A 19266-nucleotide genomic window follows, 5' to 3' on the forward strand; every position below is an offset into this window, starting at 1 on the left:
CCAGGTGCCCTTTCCACTGCTGTACATGCCAGCACAGCCTCCCCGTACTGCTGTGCAGCATACCTTTCAAAATTGGTGGCAGTGCGGAGGAGATGGCCAGAAGGGGATGCAGTGGCAATTGCAAGGGCTCGTAGCACACCTGAGAATGCAGTGTGCAGCGACGCTTCGCCATCCCTGGTTTGTGCTTTGGCAGGGAAAATTGCAAAGGGGACAAAGTGTCAGCTATCACATCTTGATATTGCAGTAGAGAACAGGCAGAAAAGTGATCCTTACTGCCTCGCAACAAACTAAAAGTATAATTTTTAACAGTTTTTTGTCTTCCTAACACATCCCATTAACTGTACAGCTCAACCTAAAAGGTCTTTCCAAAAAAATAACATACTGCTCTGTTATAGCCAGTCATTACCACATGTTGGGAGTGTATTTTCTAGCCAAAATGTGAGAGACAAACTTTAATATGCTTTTGTAAATAATGACATGTACAGCTGCAATAAGCCTGATGTATTCTCTTTCTGAAATTGACTGTAAAGTGTATGCAGAAGTTTATCTATATTGTATTTTTTTGTTTAACTCTTTTTTTACAAGGGAAGAATTTGAAACTAAATTTATATAATCCTCTGAATCATTCAAATTCAGTCCTTTGTACTAACAGGAAAGCCTCTAAGCTACAAATATTTTCCCCCTGTAAGTATTACACTTTTTTTCTTTTACTTTCCCTTCTACTTACTACTAATTAAGTAATATTTGGGGGAAACACTTCCCGCCTATAATCTGAACTGCAGCAGGGTAAATGAAACAGGCAAACGCTTGTCTTGACTAATTTTCTGTCATTAATCTTATTAAATTAGAACAGGATTGCAAAGATAGCCTGAAACCACTACAGCACTCAGAGTTCTTTGCAGACTGCTACAAAGACTGCTGTCTGCAAATGGAGGTAAAAAAGAAAAAAAAAAAAAAGAAAAAAACTTGTCCCAGCAGTGGAAAGATTTATTGTTTTTTTTATTAATATAAAAATACATGCACATTTGTTACAGAAATAGTCATTGCTTCCAGGATCAGAATTAATTCAGGAAAAATGAGTATTTTACTCTAGTCATTTGGCTTTGCAGTGCAGATTTTACCATAACTAACATGCACACCTAAAAAGGAGAAGTTTGCAGATGAACTGTAAGGTCTAATGAGATAAACTACTGGCACAACTGGAGCAGTTGCCTCTGCAGTGACATGGGAGGTTGAACTGAGATTGATCTGAGAGAGAAGGGTTTTTTTGTTTTGCTTTGTGTTTTCTTTCTATTTTAAAATGGAAGGTTGGGATACAGAAACACACGGGAGATGTGAAGGATTGCTGTAAACCCTAAGCCGACGAGACATCAGTGATAGTGGCATGGGGAGGGGGAAGAGGAGCCATCCAAAGTCTTCACCAGCAGCCACTGGTTTCAAGTCTGGCTTCTGCCCACAAGAACTTGCTGCCTGGCCAGGGACTGTGTGTGGTGCTTAACAGCGCAGGAAAATCACAGGCTTGCAGATCAGGAAGAAGGGAACAGAACCTCATACATGAATTAGGGACATTTTAAAGAGTGATAGTTGTAAGAACCCAGCTGCATCAGTGGAGAAGCTTCCTTGGGTGAACTCACACCAGAAGCAGTGCTTATTTAGGACTGTACCACTTTTATTCTTGTTCTCACTGTAGAGGACACATTTGGGGAGGGGGCATTTAACTCACCTCAGCTAGGGGATTAATTCTTCAAGCTGAACAGACTTTTTTACTTTCTTATTGATATGAGTTTTTATCTGTTGGCAGACCTAATAACAGTTTCAGAACTCACAGTAAGGCTTGAAGACTGTAACAGTTTAATTATCTGATTCCAGATAATTAATAAGAGGTGTGAGAGTTTCTTCTGTAGGAAGATTGGGTGAGAATTAAATGTGATGTTTTGTGGGAAATTCCTCAGTTTTTTTCCCAAAGTGGGATGAAAAAATTCTCACAAATGCATTTGGAAAAATATTTTATTTCAAATCAGTTAGAATGTTTTGTTTCTTTCTTAACATCTTTTTAAAAAAACTTTAAAAGAATTTAAAAGGCAGTCAGAAAAGAAAAACAAAATCTTTTCATTCTGAAAATGTCAAATCATCTTTTTTTTTTGAGTTGACAGTAGTGGAACTTATTTGAAACTTTCTGAATGTTTTGATCTTCACAGAAGCATTAATATTCTTTGGGAAAATATTTTCTTCTGAACAAAACCCTCTTAAAAGGAAGCATTATCACCAACTCTCACAATTTTAAGTAAAGCAGAGAGAAGAGCTTGAAAAGTTTCCCAAATGGATTGAAAAAAAAGAAAACAGAAAAAGAGGGGGACCTAGCACGTAGTCTTTCTTAAAACCTTTTAACATGGGGAGTCACAATTTAGATTTTTGAAACTTGACCTTGGCAATGCTGGGAATTTCATGACAACAACATTAACTGTTTTAACTGTGTTCCTTCAGTGAACAAAAACTGAAGACCTGAATCATCAGAGCATTTGAGCAAATCTTTAAGTACATCCCTACATGGTAGCATACTTACACCTTAGGTTTAAGCACAAGATAGCAGTTAAACATCCCCTATATTCTTGGATGCTTTGTTGAATCAGGGTTTGAGTTGGTGCCCAAGGAACATATGAGGAGTCATATTTAAAATTTGCCTATGAGAGATTGCTTGCAACAGGCGTCAATGATCTCTTATACGGTGTCAGTGTTGCTGTTTATAAAACATCAGAACAAATGCAGTGCTTTGGCTAATTGTGTGTGTAGTGACAATTAATTAAGCCACGAATCTGAAAAGTCCACACAAATGGTGTCTTCTGTCAGCTGTCAAAGACAAGCAAAGTTTTCCTAAAATTTTATTTTTAAGTAATTTATTGTTGGTTTTCAAATGTGAAAAGATTTTCCATTGACATATATTTTATTTAAAAAGTGCATGTGATAGTTTTATTTCCCATAAAGAGGTTGAGGGCTTTAGCTGCTGATGATTTTTGAATATTTTATAAAATGACATCCGTTCTGCCTCCAGGTAAAGATGAAGTGAGGGGACAAAATGAATATACTTGTTCAGTTTATCTGTGCTTTTGTGAAAGGTTTATTTGTTGTTGATTTCTTAGTGACTTCAAAAATATGTGCACTTTGCCTTGTTTGCTACTCAGTTAAAGCCATTTGGACCATTTGTTCCCCCCACCCATGCATTGCCCTGGCTCCCCTATGCCATTCTCTGCCCACCTCACACCCCACTGAGTGCCCCAGCTCTTCACCATCAGAAAATCCTCTGTACCTGTGGATGTTTTTATAGCTTGAAGCTTGCCATCTTAGAGGATGGCTGTAGGAAATGCAAGAGAATTGGAAACTTCAGAATCAAAGAGGAAAAGGAGTGTTCACTATGGCTGATAGTAAATATTAAAATAATGATTTGCAGGGTCCTTGCAGACATGAAATTAGCCTTATAAATTAAATGCAGCCCATTTCTCTGGAAATGCAGACTATAAAAGTTTGTGAAGTGAAGAATCTTCTAAACAAGTAAACTACAAAACATGCTTTTGAAACATGATCAACTTGTTAGTTTTATGGAAGCTTCTGAAGTTGGTGATAGTCGTGGTATCCATCACACTTAGCAATGTTTATTGTCCTGGGTATTCACAAAGCTCCCATCTCCAATACCGAGGCACTCTGTGGGACAGCATGGATGCAGGGGGCGTCAAACCTGGTTTCTCAGTAGTAGACAGCACTGTCTTGCGCATCTTTCTCCAAGTGCAGAGCCTTCTGCAGTGTGGCCGATGCCATCAGTTTTGAGAGCAAACCCGTCACTGCAGCAGGTGTCACATGCTTGCAAACTCTGGGCTCTGACACTAGCTGGGGGAGGGGGGAATTTGCTCCTCATCCTGTCTGAATTTAGCCCAGCCCTGATTAGCCAGACTTTCTCTAGCAGGGGTTCATCTTTTTTAGCTCCAAGTTACATTAGGTTGTTTTCTTGCCTATTTGGGCATCAGCCCTAAGAGCAGAAAGCTGAGTAGTCCTTGTGACTGGAGCTATCTGAAACCACAACAATGTGAGGATTCCCCATGTCTCTTCCACCATGCTAATGCTTCAGGATAATTTGGCATCACATTTTCCAGTTAACAATTCTGACTGGAATTTGCCTATAAATAATTTTTTTTYTCTTTTCTTTGTGGTTAAAAGACAAGGGAATTGGGAGTTGGTTAGATAGATGGATGTCTTGTTCCTGGTGCCTGGTTGGCCCCAATGCAATCCCTCTTATCAGCAGTATGTTGTCCCCAGCTGTGAGTGCAGAGGTGCCAGGAGTAATTAAAAGTGCTGCTATCAAATGTGTCTCCCACTTTGTTCACAATGAGAAGTACTTTTTTTCTTGTGAACTTTTCACATTACTGGGCTGAACAAAATGGGTGGAGTTTTCTTCTTAAGTTATTTCTATTGTTATATAACTTTGATAGCCACATTGAGTGAGTCTTTACTGGCTCTGTCAAGTTTTCTGGAGACTGTTGGGTGTTAAATGGGGTTCTCTGCTCAGTGACCTCCAACAACTGACGTCTCCTGATCTAAGCACTTCCTGTTGTTTTACTGGTGACGGTTAGTTTTCTGTTAAGCTCATTTGAGTCCTGCACATTTTTACCCTCTGCCCTTTAAAGGGAGGGACTAATGTTAGTTTTGGCTTCTGAGCGAAAACTTTATAGTGCAGGCTTCAAACAGAACAACTGCAAAAAAGAAAGATAGACAAGTTTAATATATTAATCATCTTTAGCATTATGGCATTCCTCATTTACAGCTGACTTCAATGTACTATTACCTGTTGGAAATTATTTCAATGTAAAGCGTTCCCAGTATCAAGCATTGTATAGGATTTGCTAGTCACCAAAAGTCATGGGTTTTGCTTAAAAAATCATGTCATTTAAAAACTAGTAATAATGTGTATTTGGTATTACCTTCTGCCTTTCAGTGTTTTAACCTTCAGGGGGACACAGAGGTCACATTTTCAGACTTTCCTCCATGGCCCTCAGGGCTAGAAACTCAAAAAATGAAGGCTGAGGTTGTCACAGAATTAAATTTTTCTAGGGGCTTCGGGGGAGGAAGAAAAAAATCAAATATGTGACAAAATCCCAAGAACAGGCAACACTGGAAATATGTCAGTATGATTAGTAAGTGGGAGGCAAAGGGCACTTTTCTTTTATTGCTGATGACTGAAGCTAACTAGTCTAAATCACGGTGCTGATTTAAATTACATAGATTTTACTTAAACCTAAAAAAGCAAAGAATTTCATCACTACACTTTTGTGCCAAGCTATTTCAGAGCTCCTTGATAAACTTAGAGGCAAAAAGTAAGAAGGGTGTAGAGTTTCAATCATAACTCTGGGTTTTGTATATTTAATGAATTAGATTTTTAGTATCAGCTGAAACATTTGTTTGGGGAGGGGTTATTGTCCTCAAGCTTCCAGGCTGAAATCCAGCCATTTTAAAGGCAGAGATAGTGACCTATCAAGCCATTTCTGTTCTGGTGGTGTATTCGACCCCAAATTTTAGACCAGGACAGTTGCTAACAAAATAGTTCATGGTACAATCAAATCACACAAATTACAGCAAACTGCAGACTGTTCAACACATGTGAAACTAATTTAGGCAAAGTAGCTGACTTTAAGTTCAGAGGTAGTACATATCATTTACGGTACATGTATGTGAAATGCTATGTTGATCTAGGGCTGAAAACTCAAGAACTGTTTTTGTTTTGTTTTTTCTACTTAAGCACAAATTAGATTATGCAGCTTAATGCTATTCAAACAGAGCTTCACTTCCATAAAATTAACAGATTAAAGAGTTCCTGAAAGTACTGGCCAAAATACAAGAATTAAAAATATTTTTAAGAACAATGTTAAACAACTTTGAACCAATCCACAAATGAAAAACCTCATTTTTATATTTATTTGAAGATACATAAAACATTCTGAAATCAGGAGGTTTTATTTTCCCCTAGCATTATGTATTTAATTTGTAAGTCCTATGTTCTAGACCTTCCACTGAATCAAAAACCAAAACAAAGAGACTTCAAAAGCTATTGTTGCTCCATTCAAGTCTAAACTCTGCCTTTGTTCCTATAGCTAATGAGTTTATACTGTCCTGCAGGGAGAATTGACACCAGTCTCAAGTAAATGAAAGCAGGCCAAATGTTGGTAAGATCAGAGCACTAAAGTAATTATGGGTTGATTAAATGTTTATCTTCTTTACAGGTGGGAAGGGAAGAATGAAAATGAAGTAGGACGGTGCAAGGAGACTGGCAAGATTCATGTGACAGTCAATCACAAATACTACAGGCCAACTGAAGTGGTAAGAAAATGCTCTCTCTTAGCTTTGCAAATGAATAATCCAGTCACTCAGCCAATAAATTGCTGCATTTGGCCAGCAGTCTGTGAAAATGGCTTAATGGCACTCCTGTTGCCAGATTTTAGAGCTCTAAATTAGCCTGCTTGTTGGCCCCCTCACAGTCAGCTACCCGAAAACAACCAAGCACACAGCAACATATCAGGAGAAACAGATTTGCCCTGTCACTGAGGTGACTTCTTTGTTTTGGTCACTGTCTTTGGATGGGAAAGAGGAGCGTTAGGGGTGTGGAACATCACCCCATGGGAAACAAAACAAAATTCAAGTCAGCTTGTTGTTCCTTTTGGTATCAAATCGGTGTGTGATCATTTCTCCTCCGACTGTGAGAAGGGAAAGCGAAGAAAGGTGTACACTGTAATACACTTGCTTTTTAAAATACCTCCTTCTGTGTCTTAGTGAAAGTGTTCCAGTGAGCATCCCCTCCTCAGCTTATATCTTTGTAACTCTTGGTATCACAAAATACCCATTTTAAAAGCTTAGGAGTGTGCTTGTGTCCCACTTAGTAAATGCTCGTTCACGCGAGGAATCTTGACTACCAGTGAAGCCTGCCAGGGGTATTCAACCAGCACAGACTGCCAGACGAACCAGACCACTAACGCTCAAATTGACTGAGCTGGTTAGGAGAGAAAAAAAATCCTACTTACAACTTAGGCGGGATAGTGGCAACACACAGAGCGGGTGCAGGACAGAGCCTGGCTTCTGGACACAGAGAACAATAGTCCTAATTGTGCTAGCTGGGAGCGGGTGTGCCCAAGAGAGGATGTTCTCATCTCCTGGCGAGGGTGATACCAGCCCCACCGGCTGCTGACACAGCATCGGCTGTCAGTCCAGGCATTCAGAAGTGCTGCCTTCAACTTCCTGCTACAAGCAAGGTGTGACAAGAGCACATTTGTCTTGACACAGATTGCAGGGTGGGAGTGGGGAGCTGCATGTGTAGAAATGAACATGAGTTCTAAAGTGGACATTCAGAAGGGAATAGAGACTTTCATGTTATGCAGTTATTTAAGAGGGCTGGGCCTGAGTATCAGAATCAAACGCTAGGAAGTCATTAAGGGCTGCCTGTCATTCTGTGCTTTGGTAAGGTGTCAGAGTGATAAGGAGGACACAGAGACAAAAGGACTTGCCAAACAGGAAAAGGACACTTGACCCAACAAGTCTGTGCTTTATGAGACCCATTTTCCTGCTTTGTCATACTTCTTACTCACAAGTACCTATTTACTCTTCAAAATTCACGGGTAGTACATAGCTATTCTGAAGCCCTCCACCTCATTCCTGTGCTCACCGTTTTCTGCTGAAGTAGTTTTGTCCATGGTCTTCCCTCTGCTGGTCCCCTTTTTGGAACACAATTTCTGGATTTTAAGTTCGGCTTACTATACACTTGTCCATTTTGAGACAGTGCGTAAACATAGGTTTTTCCAGAACCCTCATGCAATTGCTGATAGGTCAATATGTGAGTACAGGGAGGTATCAGAATATGGAGTGGAACGTGCCTTGAAAAGGACACAGAGATATGAAAATCCAGCCTTACTGATTTACCACAAATCCTCTCTTGAGCAAAACTCCCTCCCACCCTCTCCAACTCCATCAATAAAAACAAGATCACTTTTATGTTCCTGAAAACATTACATATGCCCCAGTCTAAAAATATCTTAAATGTCATAGCTGTGTTACATCCTGTGGTAGTCAACTTCTCCATAGTTGGAACTGGATACTTTTTCAGGTGAGTCTCTTCAAGGCCATCTCTCTCTCTCTCTCTCTCTCTCACACACACACACGCACACACACACACTCATACACACGCACAAAGTTAATAAATAGCATTTTGTATAAACTCAGTAGAGAATTGGCGTTTATCCGAAATTATCTAATTTGTTGTAGGCCACCTATTCTTTTCTTGGGCTCCATCTCTCTCTTCCACTGACCCCATCTTTTCTTGCCTTTAACAAGCTCCTTGCTCTGTTATTGTGGAACCCGAGAAGGCTGTGAAGCTGCTCTAGTAAGTCGGGGGCAGAAGTACAAAATGGATTTTGAGGAAATATGCAGATGAACTGTTAGCAAACTCCTGTATCAGCAGCAACATGGCAGAATCTATCAGATGTTGTCATTAACTTGTTGGAGAATACAGAAGAGGTGGTATTTTTTCTCAGCCTATGAAAGGGCAAAGATTGCTCTGTCTTTGCCTGGTTTCATTCCAAGTTGTTTTCACCTGTCCTGATTTACAGCGTTTTATTTAACTTTCTAAGTTGACTCTACACACTCTGTCATACCCACATATTCAGAAACAGCAAGACGTGTGTGTCCATGTGGTAAAGGCAAGAATATTCATGTATGAAATGAAAGACAGGGACACCAACTATCAGATCCTCATTACATCTTCTGAGTTTCTCTTGACTGACAACAGTGAACTGATTTTTGGACAGTTACTTATATTTTTATACCGACTGCATTTCTTGTATAGTGCTGTCATCCATACAACTTCTGAATGGAGATTTCTTTGGAGATTTTTCTCCAATGGGAAGCAGTAAAAACACTCAATCTGATTTTAATTTTCATTTTCCCTACTTGATGCAAACAAAGAAGATCCGACCTAAATTCTCAAGTATGCAACGCTTCTCAAAACTGGTAAGATTTAGAATTGAGTAGGTCTTGAGTCTGTTACATCTGCATGGAAAAAAAAGGGGGTGTCATGATTCTAGGATTTCCAATAAACTTAGCATCCAACCACTGGAACTAAAGTCCCTTTCTAGAGTATCTCAGAATGACTTTCATTTTTTTTAAATTATGAATTTACTTTTACTCCTTATCAAAGGAAAACAAACTTCTATCTATTTCAGTAAGGGAATCACATCTGTGCAATTGGAAAATGCTGAAACGAAATCTAATCCATGGCCAAAAAGCAAGAAAATGTAATGATGGAACTGAAATGGAGTGATTGCACATGTCCCCTCTCTCCACCCTCAACAAGATTTCTGAAGGCAAGAAAGCCTCAGGTTGACATTTTTGAAGGAGGCTTAGCCACATTAGTTAGCAGGAATTCTGTTGTTGAATCCTAGCGGGCATAGCAAATCCAATGCTCGGATTCTCATGTCTTATTTGGAAACATTTCTGTCTGCCTGTCTCTCTAAAATTTAAAATGATATTCTGGAGAGTGAAAATAAATATCATTTAATCTTGTATGCAATCAGTTCAGACAGTGCCAATACATTCATTTGAAAACACATTTGTTTCCTTCAGTTAGTGATCCCTAGGGTCAAGGCCTCCCACTGAAAAGCTTAGCTGTACTGAAGAAGAAACCTTGAAATGTGAGACTGTCTTCTGGTCAAACTAAGTAGACCCTTTAAATGCCTTGACTCTAAATCTCTTCACTCTGCTTTTGACTGCTTTGGGGCCCCCTGATATTTACTGGCCTTGGGAACTATTCCTGCTAATGCTTCTAATGCCTGTCTCTCTCCTTCCCTCCTTGAGTCTTGCTAACTGCAGCCTTATTGGTATCATTTCTTTTGGCTTGCATTGTGTTCCTGTCACTATCCTTTCTGACCCTTTTTTAAACTGTATTTGGAGACTGTAACCTGATGGCTGCAAGGACTGGAGAAAAATGATTACTTTTGCCTTTCTTAAAATTAGCAGTTTTCACAGGAGCTTCATCACAAGCTTGCTTTTTATACTGAACTTGATAAAGTATGAAAGATGCTTTCACACATTTTGCAGACTTTTTTAGCACTTGGCTAGTAAGGGCATAATTTACATCCATTTGCTGCTCTGGACATGTAAAGATAACTTTCACTACAGCTTACTCACCTGTAAAATGTAGATCCTTCTGAATATGGTCTCACTAGCTTTTTCTATTTTTGCTACAATCAGAATGTTCAAATTGCAGGCAGGTAACATAATTCATACTTGGACTTAAACAATGAACTTGACTTTCACAAAAATAATATTAAGATTAATTTTAAAATTAAATTACAATTTAAAAATTAAATTAAATGAGCCATCTCATTCAGCTGGAAGCAAACTACCCTGCAGCACAGGATGTTGGAAGAATCAGATCTCTCAGCCCCTGGATGTTTATTAGAAAGCTTTGACCTGTCTTAAATTTTCTTATCTTTCAGCAAGATAATTAATTTGCTGTCCTCTACTCTTTTACATATATTATTACATATCTTTTACATATGTTTGTTAGAAAAAAAGAATGATTCCAAAATGAACAGCATGACAATGATATCTGAAGAAATCAAATGAGATGATCAAGCAGAAATTTCCCTCCAAGGATAACACAGTCATTACTTCTAAGCAAATTATGCCTGTTGAGGTGTTTGCGTAAAATTGCTTATAGTATTTTTGCATGGCAGATATTAAGCTCACAGTTCTATACTTGCTTACTTCATTTCACTGCCCTTTTCTGCAACAATGAAGGTTAATTCCAAGTCTCACTGATCTGATCTCTCATCACAGAACTTAATATGTGTGTGTGTGTGTGTGTGTGTGTGTATATATATATATATAAGGAATTTAATAAATTCTATCTTAATTTTTTAAAGAAAAAAAAGAAACCTTTGAACCATATAGAAACTTTTTTTTTCTCTCTGAATCTAATGTTCTGTGTATGTTACAGGGAATTCTTCCCCCTCCTTCCCACCTGTTTCTGTGGGTATTCTACAGCTTGCTTAGAGTAGGAACTGTAGGTTGCCTTAGTGCTTCATATATGTTATGGACTGGCATGGATGTGTCTAAGAGGATGTGCATACAGCAGTGCAAATTTCCTTCCTTTAAGCAAGCCCTAGAACCCCTGTCATAGTGAGAAAATGTCGTACTAATATTTAAGCAGTTGTCTAGCCTCTTATTCTTCTTCTTCAAAGATAAAAAAAGGTATGCTAACCTCTTCCCTTTGTTATATGCTTTAAGAAACTACGCACTTTTATTCCAGTCCTTTCTAGCAAGGATATAAATGAAACCCCGTTTAATGGTTAGCAGAATAGATCATGATGGCACAGTGCCCAAGGATGCTTTGTCTTTTTGGAATTGTTTCTTCCAAACAGCTCTTTCTAACTTCTAATAGGTTTCATATTCCTCCTTACTAGGTTGTTTATTTTTCAAATAATTGTTGTATCTAAATATCTATAGATACATATTATTTTTTTCCAAGTCTTCTACATCTCGCATACAGTAAACTTTGCATCTCTGCTTAACTGCATTTGGCCTGAGTTGTCCTTTTTCCTTTTTAGAATTAACCAGGACAGCTTTAAATTTCAGTCTCTTCAAATGTTTTTTAAAAATTCAGCTTTATGTTTCCCGTACTTCATAGGATTCCAGTAAAAATTCCTTGGGGTATATCACATTCTCCCAAAGTCAGCTTTCTTAAAACCGTTTGTGAACTCCTCTAAGTGTTCCTGCCCTAAAGAGCATTTAAAATCTAACGAAACTATGATCACAAAACCCTAAATGCCATGAACCTCCACTTTATTTTTCATACAAGCTTCATTTCCTACTCTTAAGTTCAGAGCAGCCTGTGACTGTAAACTGCTGAGACGTCTGTACAAGGAAACACGTGCTTCCCTTCTTCAAGGATCTTTTTGCTCATCAGTGTCAATATGTGGCCTATATTACTACTCATGAAAATGAAATGGCAGCATTCAAGGAAGAATAACCTTCAGATAATATTCCTGTCTGTTTTCCTCACTAACAGCCAGCTAAATAAGTTCCAAGTTGTCATAATTCTTACAGACTTCTCTTACCCGTTTTTTTTTTCTTGTTCTGAAAATGTATGTCAACAGCTGAAAACTACTGCCTCAGTAAATGTTTACCTCTATTGTCCTTAATTCTCCTCCATGCTGACTTTGCTGCTGTGTCAGCCAAAATATTTATATCATTCCTTACTTCAGACTCAACATTATCTCTGCATTCCTTTGCCACTCTCTTCCTCTTATTTGTCTGTCCTGCTAATAAAATCTGCAGTAGATTTTTTTGTTTTAGTTACAGGCTTTACATATCAGGTGTTTTGGAGGTATTGCTGAGCACATACATGTCAAATTCAGCTGAATAAAATATTGATTACTATTAATTTATCACTGTGTAGCATCTTCTATGAGGCACTAAGTACTTAACATATTTTTAATGTTTCTTAACGAGCATGTGAAATAGGTAAAAAATTAGTATCACTGCCTTTCTGTTTCTGAAATAAATTTATCACAGAGCAGAAAGACTACACACCTTGAGTGAGATCTGGAGGCAGCAGCAGAGTTAGGAAGAGAGCTTAATGACATTGTGTTTTGCGCGCACACCAACATTTCTAGTGAACACGAGTGTTCCTCCACAGGTAGCATTTTACTGTCTGTTCTCATCCTGACTTTGTCTTAGTTCTTCCTTCAAAGTTTCTACTTTCTCAAGGAAAGGATAGGAAGACCATTTTTACTTCCAGGTTTTCTCTCAATATGTTATCAAAGCTGAGTATCTTCAGCAGGCTCATGTCTAGTCTTGCTGTCTTGTTTAATCCTCTTAACACATAAAAATTAGGAGTCCTAGTTTGCCTCCTTTTTTGTGGGAGCAGCTACCTAATATGTACCCCTCCAACACTCCCACACACATTTCTGACTTTTTGCTTCATAACTAGCTCATTACATCAGTATTTGACAGCCACATGCAGTAATGCAATCCCTCTGGACAACACTGTTTGCTGTCCTCTTACGCTGTGCTTTACAGATACTCTCTCACTTCTCTTTACATCATCCTGCTTCTCCTCTGCTGTGCCTCTGACAAAACTCTGGCAACTTCCACAGCTGGCTCTGTTCCTCCTCCTCTTTCACCACTTCTTTCCCTGCTGTCATTCCTGAGGTTTTGAAACCAGCCATGTGTCATCTGTGACCTTCACATCTTCATTGATCTTCCTGAGAACATCAGCCTGTCTCTCTAACTCTATTCTCTGATCCCCTAATGCCACAACTATCTGACAAGACTTGCCAGAGGAAAAGGGTTTCCTTACCTCCTTGGATCTAAGTCGGACTGGCTTTCTATCCTGACCGTTGCACCATATGTTTGCTTACAAGACCCATAGTTTTTATTTGAAAATGTTTGGACTGCCTGAAGAAATCTGTGACTGACTTTGGGCAAAGCAATTTTCCACTCTGGGTAGGTAAAGAGACTGTGAGCCCATTGGAAAGCTAGTTTACAGATAAAGCTGTCATCCAGGCAGGACATCCAGGGTTGTTATTTTTTCTTCATTGCTCATTTTTCTAAATGATGCTGATGCATAGCAATTAATGGCAGTCTTGGATGTGACAGATCCAGGCTCAACTCCTGAAAATAGATTTTTAAATTAAACATAGGTGAAGGGAGGATTAGGACTGAGGGAGACTTGAATGAGAATAGAAGGCTGTTTAGCTCCTTAATTAGGCCCTGATTCACCCAAGCAACCAAGCAAGTGCTTCACTTCAAGGGCATGAATATTTAATAGGGACAGTTTCCATGCTCGGAGCTAAGAGCGTGCTTACATGCACTGCTGGCTCTTCATATTTGAAGCAAAGCAGTTCACCTCTGATGAGAACTGAGATGGTCAGCCCAAATGTGCGTGCGAACTCAGGAGGTGCCAACTGATTATTCCTGTCCGCCTGCCCCATTCTACGTAATATGGTACTTGGGAAAGGAGATGCTGAAATACCTCAAGACAGCTTCTTTAGCCCAGATTCTCCTAGCATGCCTGTGCAAGCAAGGAGGGATTAGACCAAGTTCATATAGTTTTTATTTTTAACTGACTGCTCCTGCAGCGCTGCTTCCTGTTCATAATTCTTCTTTGCCTTCCTGGTGGTGGTAGGGGTCTTACCTCCACCTATCTTCTTATTCATGTTTATTCATGCATGGAAAGTCTCTCTTTATCTCACCTCTTATCCTCTGCCCTCCCCCTTCCCTTGGCATGCCATTTGGCTTCCTCCTCCCCCTTGTTATCTCCGCCTGTTATCTCACCCTCATTTGGACCATCCCTTGTTTTCGTATCACTGCCTGTCCCATGCCTGTCCCCTACAAACACTCCCTGGGCTGCAGCAGCTGTGGTGGGAAATGCAAAGCTTCTTGAGGGAAGTGACTAGGGGCAGGAAAAAGCCTGGAACGTGCAAAAGCCGTGACAGAAGCCCAGGCTCAGTCAGCACCAAAGATGCATTCGTGACAACTGCTGAGTATTCCCTCCCACCGATGGTTTCCACTACCCTCAGCCTTTTCCCATTTCCCTATACGAGATTAGATGTTCGAAAGAGCTGAATTATGGTTCAGAACAGATTTTCAAGTGCCCAGCACCTCAAATGAGACTAGAGTGCTGACAGAGCGCTCAACTCAAAGCCATTCCCACCAGGGCAGGGTCAGAGCTGGGCTTTCTGAAGAGCTTGATGTCAGAGGTGGTTGAGGTCACTTACAGACCTAGTTGCTTATTCTCATATAAAGTTGGAGCATGTCTGAAGATCTATCTCCTTTTTAGAAGCTATTACTTTTATTTTATAAGAGGATTTTAAAAATATAAGTCAAGCAATATGTTAATAAAAATGCTCCCACTTTGACTCTGTTTTCCACCCTGTTATAACCTTATCTTTTATGTATGCTGTGCCAACTCAACTCTTGCAGTGGTTTTAGAGTGGCAGCCCAGAACCATGAGTGAAATGTATTATATGAAAAGAAAAATGACTTTTGAATATGGAGGATATGAGCCTAAGGTGACGTTTCCTTCAGCAAATCTGGAATCAAGGGCTAGGCTTCTATGTCTAATTACTCCAAGCTTTGTAAGAGCTGGCCTGCCTTCTACTGTTTGTATTTGGTTTTATGGGTCAGTGGGTGCACAGGAAAATGACAGCCACATTCATGTGTTACATCTGAAATGTCATGAGATGGTTTTGGTATGGTTTGGGTCAGCAAATGCCTTGGTAATCAGCCTTTTCAGTATTTAAGTCTTCCGATCAGTGATGTCTGGCTGGGGCATAGCCTTGGTATGCCATAGCACTTAATGTTTTTCATGTTTCAAGGATGAAGCTACCAATTCTCAATCTCCTGTGCCACCTCCTGCAAAGTACATGTCAGTGTTACTTTCTTGCTGCTGAAGATGTCATCAGCATGAATGCATTTGTCCTTGTGAGGGACACCCCAGGGCTGTGTGAAAGGACCAAAGAACCATATGGACATGGTTGAGTGGAAATGCATAAAGAAGTAGCCAGTTCTGAGGAAGCGTGAGGGTTTGGAGATTTTACTCCGAAAGTCTGCATTTTATGTTTTTCAAGTGTTTCACAGTCCAAACATTACAATAGCATTCTTCCACTATTTTTTTTTATTTATTCGGTTATTTGAAGTTTATTCCTCTGGAAAATGTAGAAAGTTTTAAATTCATACTGGGGGAAAAAAAACTTGAGAAGTATGTATTTGCAATCCTGTGCAATGTGCTCTAGGTGACCCTGCTTGAGCAGGGGGGTTGGACTAGATGATCTCCAGAGGTCCCTTCCAACCTCAGCGATTCTGTGATTCTGTGATTCTAGTATGCTCTGGAGGGTTATGCAGCTAACCGCACAAAACGCAGCTGCTGTGTGCATGTTTTTCCAAGACAGTGTTGCCTAAGTTCAGTAGAGTTAGCTGGAAGTTTTGGGATCATTTCATCCTTACAAGGTTTACTGAATTTCTTGGATCCTGCTTTNAAAAAAAAAAAAAAAAAGAGAACAAAATTAGATTATCAGGGGCTTTGGGGGAGTTACTTTTTTGGAGTAGTCAGGCTTCCTTGTAGATGGATCCTAGAGATGCAACATTTTTATGTCCTCTGTCTCCCATCCAAAAATCCACAAGAGGCACACTAATGTGGCTTTGTTCAGACTCATATCTCTGTTCTTACCCCACTTACAATTTCTCTCGAAGGGGCAAATGGTTGAAAGGAAGTGGAGGTTTGGAAGTAGGGTTTTTTTTTAAATAAATAAACCTTTGCCTTTCCCCTGTATTGCCTTTAGAGTCAGTATTTGTAAACTAACAACTTCATGATGGAAGCATAAGAGGTGAGACCTCTGTTAATGTTGCTACCCTATGATGATCATGATCAGTGTTTAATCACCTTCCGTGTCTCATCTTTGTATTCCACTATTACCTGTATCCACCTGATGCTAAAAAACTTTAGCAATGATTCTGACCATATCAAAACTTCAAGCATTTTACACTGCTGATTGATTTTTAGCATCCTTAATACTTCCCTAGTGTTTAAGGGGAGCTTGCATGTTTGAGTTGTAGGGGAAATTGAGCCATGTAGATCTAAACAATTTTTTAAGGTTTTTGTTGTTGAATAAAACCCAGGAAAATTATTTGTATGGTGTAAACATCTATTGTACTTGTCATGAACCAGGAAATAGACCTTTATGCCCATCTTGGATACTCCCCAAATTGTCTGATGTTCCAGGTGGATGGGTGAAAGGGGAGACAGTAATAATCTGCAAGGCAGGAGAGACTTAAACATTAAAGAGCCTTATGCCTAGAATCAGCTGGAATTTTTGCTCATTTGTCACATATAGTGTCTGGGCTCACCAAAGCAGACAATATGAGAAATATTAACAGGATTCAAGAAGACAATAGTAATAGATTAAGAGTGTGTGCCTCCCTTGCAAGATTTTTTTTCTATATATTTTTTTTCAGCCAGAAAAGGCTAAAGGTGAGTAGGTGAAGTCAATTTTAATAATTCACAGACAATAATATATCTATTTCTTACTTGACAGAGCTAGTGTTTAAACTATTAGCATTGTCTGGCATAACATAAAACAGGATCAGTCACTCATCCCTTTGAAACATCTAACCTGGCCCTATTTAAGTTTCTTCCTTCCAGATTTACCAGTGCATTTTAATAGTCTTGGTAGAGCTGTCAGCTGACCTGTGACTTCAGACTTTATCTACCATGTTGTGGTTAGGAATGGAGGAAGACAGCACTATTCCTCATCAGCCTTTTCTGTATGCAGTGACACAGAAGCCTCAATGCTGCAGATAGATAGCCACTGAAATTCAAAACAGGCCGCTTGACTGCTGAACAGAAATACCTTTTAAAATCCAATTTTCGTTTTGCAACATTGTTCTGTAATTTCCCCCCCTCTTTTTTTTTCCTTTCTACAGGCTGCTGAACTGGTACCACTTTTCAGTCATGCTTCGTATTGAATAGCTGTAAGAGGAAAGGTGGATTAACAATAATGAAAACAAAAAATGTGTTTTAAAATAGGACACCTGCCTATTTTTTTACAATAATCTGTGACAAGTTCATGTTTATAATTCACTACATCTGTTACCAAGTTAGTGCTTTCCAGACCTTAGTTTAGCAGATTTCCAGATTGGGTGACTAGGAGTTGAATTGCTTTTGTTTTTATTTTTTCTTCTGATTGACCCATAAAATACTAGACTTCCACTTTCTGATTTAGAAAGCAAAAACATATATATTAAAGCTTCTCTACAATAACAAAGACTTCTGACTAAAGCAATTGGCTCCTGCTATAGTTTTCCTTTAGATAACAGTTGTAAATCCCCAAACCTCTAATCTTTGGCAGCATTCCTCCCTTGATCCTAGTTTCTGTTTCCATGTGTTGGGGGAGATTAAAAAGTTGGTTATGAAGGTGAAATTGGAAACAGAGGAAATGTAAGGTATTAGGAAAAGCTCAGGTGAGTGATATGACCAGGTTTGCTCTGTGCACTGTTTTCATAACTATGAAACAAAGCCTACTGGGGCCTCTTCTTATGCTGTAGTGTCACCACTGACCACATGTTGTGACATTCACTCCTCACTCTAAACAATTCTTCTGCAGTGCTAATCCTATATGGTTAGCACAGTCTTTTATCCTCCACATAGTTGGCTTAAAGAGCTTGCAGAGGAGTATGCAAGGTAGTATTTAGGTGTTTTTTCTGACCTTTCTTCCTCTCTCTCCTCCCCAAGGTGCTTATTGGTATTATCTCTGTATTTCACATGTTTGTCAGATGCCTTTTGCAAGGTTTATAAACTGGAAATAAAAAGCAGAATTAATCTGGACTGATGAAACAAATCCCAAACGAGCCATACAGCTCAGGGACTGAGCTGGCAAAAAAAACCAAAAAGCTGGCATGGCTAGAATCTAGCCCTACAAGTAAGCCACCCACCTATATAACAAGTCAATAGCTGTGTGGCATAATGGATGCAAGGGAAAGTTGGGCATGGGAGTAAAAACAGAAACATAGGAAAGCACATTATTCACAACAGTAGAGATTCACAGCAGTAAAGACTTATGTGCACTTGAAGAACAGCCAAAAAGTGTTGATCATGGATGACAGGCAATTCCTGAGCTGGAATATTCACAAGAAGTATTCTTATTTTTGCCTTCTAGTATTAGCAAGCACAATTAGTTCCACTTTGGCTTAACTGCTGGATGGAGTTAAAAATTGAGACGTGATTGACTTAACTAAGTTCTTAAATATGGCTTTGCAAAGGATTTCCTACTCTAGACTAATGCCTGGAACAATAATCTTTGATACTCTTGATAAGGTAGCTTACTATGACTGAGGCAGCCCTATTTGAAGATGCAAGCATCTACATCCAGCAGCTACTTCAGCCAGCGATTTGCTTTCAGAGAAAGCAGGTGGCAGCGGCATGATTGCCTGTGGGGAAACATACTTCTGGGAGAAACCGTCCATGTGCTTAGGTATGTGAGAGGTGGCAGTTGATGCACTTGCTGTGGTTTGTGCCAGGATTGGTGTTTATATGCCAGAGTTCATTGAATGGGCATTTGGTACATAGGCACTGTAGAAAACTAATAGAAAAAATCAGCTACAGCACTGGGAGAACGCAGACAGCTGCCAGTCACATTTCTGAATATTCCTTGCCAGGGCTTTGGGCTGGAAGGGGCC

At 39.4% G+C, this 19266-nt stretch overlaps 1 protein-coding gene across 1 annotated transcript in view; it reads left to right on the forward strand.

The window, feature by feature from the left end:
- GMDS (GDP-mannose 4,6-dehydratase) overlaps positions 1-19266 on the forward strand; it is a 282728-nt gene that overhangs the window by 201118 nt on the left and 62344 nt on the right. The window contains exon 6 of the mRNA XM_026069695.1: positions 6264-6360. Coding sequence (XP_025925480.1) covers positions 6264-6360 — 97 coding nt within the window. The remainder of the gene's footprint in view (positions 1-6263; positions 6361-19266) is intronic.

The sequence above is a fragment of the Apteryx rowi genome, unplaced genomic scaffold (genome assembly GCF_003343035.1).
Source record: "Apteryx rowi isolate R43461 unplaced genomic scaffold, aptRow1 scaffold_3, whole genome shotgun sequence".
NCBI lineage: Eukaryota > Metazoa > Chordata > Aves > Apterygiformes > Apterygidae > Apteryx > Apteryx rowi.